The sequence below is a fragment of the Callorhinus ursinus genome, unplaced genomic scaffold, assembly GCF_003265705.2.
Source record: "Callorhinus ursinus isolate GAN/ISIS: 27379988/994484 unplaced genomic scaffold, GSC_fseal_2.0 scaffold2, whole genome shotgun sequence".
NCBI classification, from domain to species: domain Eukaryota; kingdom Metazoa; phylum Chordata; class Mammalia; order Carnivora; family Otariidae; genus Callorhinus; species Callorhinus ursinus.
This window is the reverse complement of record NW_027397064.1, coordinates 5,167,844-5,173,843: the sequence shown is the minus strand read 5'-3', so window position 1 is coordinate 5,173,843 and position 6,000 is coordinate 5,167,844. Positions and strand designations below refer to the sequence as shown.

At 61.6% G+C, this 6,000-nt stretch overlaps 1 protein-coding gene across 8 annotated transcripts in view; it reads right to left on the bottom strand.

Moving 5' to 3' along the window:
- Positions 1–4,549: 4,549 nt before the first annotated feature.
- Positions 4,550–6,000, bottom strand: part of USP40 (ubiquitin specific peptidase 40) — a 77,388-nt gene continuing 75,937 nt past the window's right edge. For all 8 annotated transcript variants that reach the window (XM_025889276.2, XM_025889269.2, XM_025889285.2 and 5 more), the window contains one exon: positions 4,550–5,962. In XM_025889276.2, the coding sequence (XP_025745061.1) occupies positions 5,851–5,962 (112 nt within the window). In that variant the 3' untranslated portion in view covers positions 4,550–5,850. The remainder of the gene's footprint in view (positions 5,963–6,000) is intronic.

The following is a 6,000-nucleotide window of genomic DNA, read 5'->3' as shown; positions in this document are numbered from 1 at the left end:
GGAGCCCCAGGTGTGGTGTACGCCCTCCTCCCATGTGGCTATCCAGGGTCAGGCCTCATGGTTACAAGGTGGCTGCCACCACTCCAAGCATCACACCCAAATATGAGCCAAGTCCAGGGTAAGGTGTATGTGAGCAGGTGGTGGTCTCTTCTGTGTCTCTTTTTAACATAAAAGGAACCAGTTCAGAAGCCCTGGCTTCTGCTGACCTCCCCTCGTGTCTCATTGTCTAGAATTGCCCACAAACCCACGTGAAAGGAATGGGGCCATGCCGCTGAGGACTAATCATGCATGATACTGGTGGCTAACACACTTAGGATATTTTATGCCAGATGCTGGCCTAAGTGCTTTGCACATATTAACTCCTTTATTTCTCCTAAAAATCCTGCCTCTTACAGATGAGGAACGGGCTCAGAGAGGTTCCCAACTTGCACGTCACACAGCAGGTGGCAAAGGTGGGAGTCACGGGGCAGGTGGGTACCTGAGGTCATACCTCGAGGGCTGTCCTGTGTCCCAGGCCTGACGCCAAGCTCAGCCCACATGACAGGTGAGAAGATCGGGTCCGAACTACCCCACACGGGTGTCCTGGCCCAGAAGCCTGGCTCTGGATGGCTCGCCGGGGGTGGGTGCGGGGGCGCACCTGTGCGTCTGAGCCGTGGTCTGGGGAGGGCTGCTGTGGGCTCCGCTCGCTGCCGGCCTCCACCCTGACGGGCCACAAAGCACACGGGGGGCTTCCAGGAGACCGTGTGGGCCAGGGGGGAGGCCAGAGGCCAGCCCAGAGGGGATGTGGGGGAGGGCTCAAGTGTAACGCCATTGCCAGGCCGGCCCAGACGGCGTGTGCAGGAAGGGGAGCAGCCTTTCTAAACCGATGCTGCTTGCTGTTAAGTCATCCTCCAGAGAACCCCAAGTGCCTTACGAGCTTTACCTTGATCTGATCTAGTGACGGGAGTTGTCCCAAGTGAGGGAAGGCCAGGCTGCTTGACCAAAGTGTACTTTTTGTTCCCAGAACAGTCGAGGGCAGGTGTGTTTCAGCTCCTCGGGCTGTCACTCGGGGATCGGGCCGTCGTGGCCAAGGCGGCTCTGGCCGTCACCTTCCCGCTGGGGTGGGGTGGGGGGTGTGCATGAGGCTTCCCGAGCCCACCTGGACATAGGTGGGGTTGGAAATGCAAACACCTGGGGGCCCGCCCGCCCCCGGCCATGCCTGGCTGCTGTGTGTGAGCCGGGGGCTGCGCACGGACTCTGCTCATCACTAGCCGTCTCTGCCCCGGGGCCCCTCTGCTTTCAGGGCCCCTGGGGGGGGGGGAGGGTCCCTCAGTCAACGCACACCTGGCCCTGCATTCCTCCTCCGGGGGAGGGGGCGCGTATCCCCGAGGGGACAGGCAGGGCGTCCTCGAGCCTCAAGCTGTCAGTGGTGTTCCGCCTGCTGCCTGGGAGGCTCCCCTTGCACCTGGAGGCTGACATCTGTGACCCAGGGACTGTCCTTGGCCCCAGGCAGCGTTCCTGGTGGTGCTCTCGGGTGGGGGGGGTGGCCTCCATCTCCTGAACTCTGGCCTCTGCCGCGGGTCCTGAGGCGACTCTGCTGGCTTCCAGCCGAGCGTCTACACTGCTCGATGGCCAAGGCGGGGCTTGGGGAAATTCAGCCTGGGGGCGAGGGGGCTGGAGAGGAAACAGACACATCTGGACGCTGTCTCCTTCTCCTTCCCCCTTTGTCCCACAATCCTTTATGAAATGGGGAACTTTGGTTCTTGGTGTTTCTTCTTCTGACCCCAACTCAGTTTTTCTTTGCCTGCCGAGGGAGAGCCCTGGGAATGCAGCTGGTTGCGGACGTGCTTGCAGAACGCAAGAAGGACTTAGATTTTTTCCTAAAGATAATATCTAGGCTTGCATGACTTTTTTAAAAAAGCATGAGTGAGGGGGGTGGGGTGAGTGGGGGCAGAGAGAGAGGAAGAGAGAACCTCAGGCAGGCTTCATGCCCAGCGCAGAGCCCGATGCAGGGCTCGATCTCATGACCCTGAGCCAAAATCGAGAGTCAGACGCTTAACCAGATAAGCCACCCAGGCGCCCATAGACTTGCAGGACTTTTAACTTGTACTGGTCCTGTGTTTAACGTTTTAATGTTTTGTTCATTGTGGATTTTTCTGCATTAATTTTGATTTCTTAAAAATGCTGTTACTAGAAACTGATCTGGCTTGACTACTGAGTTTTTTGAGCACCTTCAAATTTTGTGCCCAAGGCCCCCACGGCCTGGAGTCCTGGCCCAGTGCTGCATAATCTAGTTGTGAATATTGGAAGCTCAGACTCTGCAGTTGTGGAAGCCACTGCTTGATGCCTATAAACATCAGTTTTCTATCTCCTGCACCACTAACAGATGCCCACATCATCTGGGTCATGCACTGTGCCCAAATATGCCCCTGCGGATGTGACAACATTCTCCAGTCTCCTCTGCAGTCACACCTCCTCTGAAGTCACTTAGTGATGTGACCAAGTCACGGACAAAGAAATCTAAGTATTGAGATTTCCAGAAAGTTTCCTTTAAAACATGGAGATGCCTTTCTTTTTCCTCTTGCTGCTCGCCTGGAGGGTAGACATGGGTGGCGCTCCAGCAGCCAGCCTGGGCCATGGGAGGGTGGTGAGCATGGAAACACGTGTTGAGGGTGGCAGCGACAGAAGCCCGGTCTCCACGAAGTTCCCGGCCCCCTCCCTGCTCCCGCTCACCACCCTTCTTTTCCGTGAGTGAGAACTACATGTGTATTGTTTTGTCTCTGAGTTAAACCTAATCCCTGCAGCAGTCCTTCCACAAAGACCTTGTACTTGGGAAGGCCGGAGTGAAAGCATGCGGAGACACTGGTTCTATCTATTACACAGGTGTGAGGCCAAAGAAGGGGCCGGGACCCTGAGGGGATGGGTGAACCTGTGCAAAGAAAACTTCGGGGCAGACAGGTGCACACGTGGGGCAGGTGTTTATGGTGCGCGGAGGCCTCCCTGAAGCTGTGGTCTGAGAGCGCCAGCGTGGGCCTGGCCGGAGGAGCCGCTCACACCGGGGGTGGGCGGGGTGGGGGCAGCTCTGAGCCCATCGGCTCAGCCCGAGGTCCTGACCTTAGAACGTGCATCCCTATGGAGCGGGACGTAGGGCACAGCCCATTCACGGTTTTCATCCCAAAAGCAAACTAGGTTTGCAAAACACGAAGCAAGCCAGCGGGCTGGGAGTTAAAGGCTTTGTCGCTCATGCTGCTGATGGAAACGATCAACCATGAGCTTCCTGAGCACTCCCAGAAATCATGTCGCCAAATCCCACACTGGTCGCTCAGTCCCTAGGGTCATCCATCCCGGGCCTCCAGGACGTGCACACTCAGGAAGACAAGAGTCCAAGGGGCGCTACCCCAAAGGGGAGTCCTCTCAACGCCCACGCCGGGCACCGGACACCGCGATCCTCTGGAGGGCGGCAGGGCGACCTGAGGGGTAAGCAAGGGTCCTGCCTCTGGGGCAGCACCGGGAGCTCGGAGGTCGCGGTCTGGCTGCGTGGGTCCTGACTGCGGCGCCTGGGCGCTCGTCCTCCAGAGCAGGTTGTGTTGCGGTCCTCCTCATGCCCTGTGTACGCTGGTTCCGCGTCCGATTTACCCTTGCCTTTCAGGCGCTGGTTGAACTGTGAGGACAGACGTCCGCTGGACCTGCCCCAGAGCGGTGTGGCCCGGAGACCTCAGACCTGAGCTGGGGGCACGAGTGTGGTCGGGCTGCGGGTAGAGCAGCGGCTAGAATTACGGTGGGTGCCGTCCTCTCTGAAACGTCCGAATGGGAGGAGCCCAGCGGGGGCCGGGCAGCCAGGGTGCAGGACCTGGGGCCCCCGTGCTCCCTCTGGGCGACCACCCGCCGCCCCCCTCCCAGCTCCAGTGCATGGGGCCCGCCTGCAGGTGACAGCCCCCCGTGGGCCCGAGTTCAGCTCTGCCTGTGGGTGCTGGAGTGGCCCGAGCTGAGGGTCCGGCACCTGGAAGTGCAAGGTCCTGGCCATTACACTCTGCGGCGAGTGACACCGGGCAACCGTGGCGAGTGGCTGCCCCCACAGGGGCGCGGGGGGGGGGCACAGAGGGCAGTGGGGCAACCGCAGGGGGCCACAAGCCTCTCTTCCTCTTTGTAGGGCCCTCCTTGCTTCACGGCGCCTCGGGAGGTGAGCAAACACACCCACAGTGAGTCTGGGGTTTCTTTTACTGACCGGGCTTTGGACGGGTGTGTGGCGGAGCACGGACCGAGGAGCGGGACACGCAGGGGCCGGGGCGTCAGCTGTGGTCCCTCACGGCTCAGTGCCTTCCAGAGAGAAACGGGCATCTGCGGAGCCGTGGTTTTTGATCATCAGGAAATTCTTGTGCTCACCCCCTTTTTTTGCCAGAAAGATGTCCCAGTGGAAGAAAGGTTTTCTGTAATGAACTACCCTTGCCGCTACTCCTTCCCTAGAAGGAAGAGAAAGCCAGATCACTTCCAATTTCTTCCGCGGCAGTTTCCTCGAGTCTGGATTTATTTGAACCCAAACATACTTCTGTTATTTCTGAAGCAGCGCCGATACGGTGTTTCTAAAGAATAAACGTTTATTTAGCATCTGAAGTGCACTTGGAGGGGGAAGCCAAGGAGAACATGAAACAGCTGGTGCAGCAACGGGGAGCCCACGACCCGAAGAACGGTTGAACCGACTCTCACAGCCGCCCCCGGAGCCGCGCCCCGTGCCCACAGCGCAGGAGGGACGGAAGGGGGCAGGCCACCGCGCACAGCGCGCCCGAGCCTCCCCGCGGGGCCCACGAAGGCACACCCTCCGGCGCGGCCTCTGGGGAGCACTTTACTATGGGGTCACCGTAGGACGAAGGCGCAGACCAAGGAGCTTACGTCAGAGTAAAAGGACCAGGCGGCTTGCACCCCGAGCGCCCGGCTTCCAGCCACAGCCCCCGGCGTCTGGCCCTGCGGCGGCGTCACTTCAGCCCGGCACACGGGCCACCACGTGCCACCACGTGCCACCGCGCGCCTGCAGCAGCCGTGGTGTGGCCGGGACACCGGTCCACGGCTGTCCTGCCGGCTCTCGTGGCCCGCGCGGCTCAGAAGCCTCACCCGAGGCAGGAGAGCGAGGGGCTCCCCCCCCAGGAGCCCTGCTTGCGCCCCCCCCCCCCCAGCGTCCTCGTGGCCGGCTCAGGACCAGGTGCGGGCCGAGCTTCAGGGGGAGGAACGGCGGCCGCTTTACGTTCTGTCTTCGGCGCGGAGGCGACTCAGCCCACGCCGGCTCGTCCGCCACCACCGGGCCCCCAGGCACCGAGAACGTTCCGCCGCCCGTGGAGCTGCAGCTGAGGACCCGTCGAGCCGTGGGTCTCTCTCCTTTAGCCGGAAAGACGGCGGCGGCTTCGGAGTCCGTTTTCACTCAGACCGCAGGGGGCTGCCGCGGGGGCCCGAAAACAGCCCGCCCGCCGACGGCAGAGCCTGGGCCGGGCCAGCGCCCCGCTGCGAGCCGCGCTGTGGGAGCCGCCGTCGGCTCAGGGCCCCCGGGCCCCCCGTGAACAGGGTAAGGCAGGGAAGGTGCGACGGGTGGGCTTCACACGGCAGACGTGTCCGGGCTCAGCACCGTGCCATTTTATCCACGCCTGCGGTGACTGCGAAACGAGGGCGTTTGCTCCCACGAACGGGGCTGCGCTTGGGGTGACGACGGGAGGGCAGCACGACACTGGCCGCTGGAGGCCACCGCGGGTCGGGGCCAGCCCCGCGATAACGCGCCCTTGGCTGGCCTGAGGCGGGAAGGCCTCTGCTGGTGACGAAGGGCAGGACTCGGAGTTCATGTCCGCAGAAGGCAGAACCCCGCACCTGCCCGCACGCCCCCCCGCCGTGCTATCTGAAACTCCCCACGTGGATGGAGAGAGAAGCTTCTGGTGCACGGGGCCGGCTGGGCGTCTTGGCACTGGAGAAGAGGTCACTGCTCTGCACACGAAGGGCTTCCTGGCTGTGGGAGACACAAGAGGGGGTCACCGACTCGGCCCT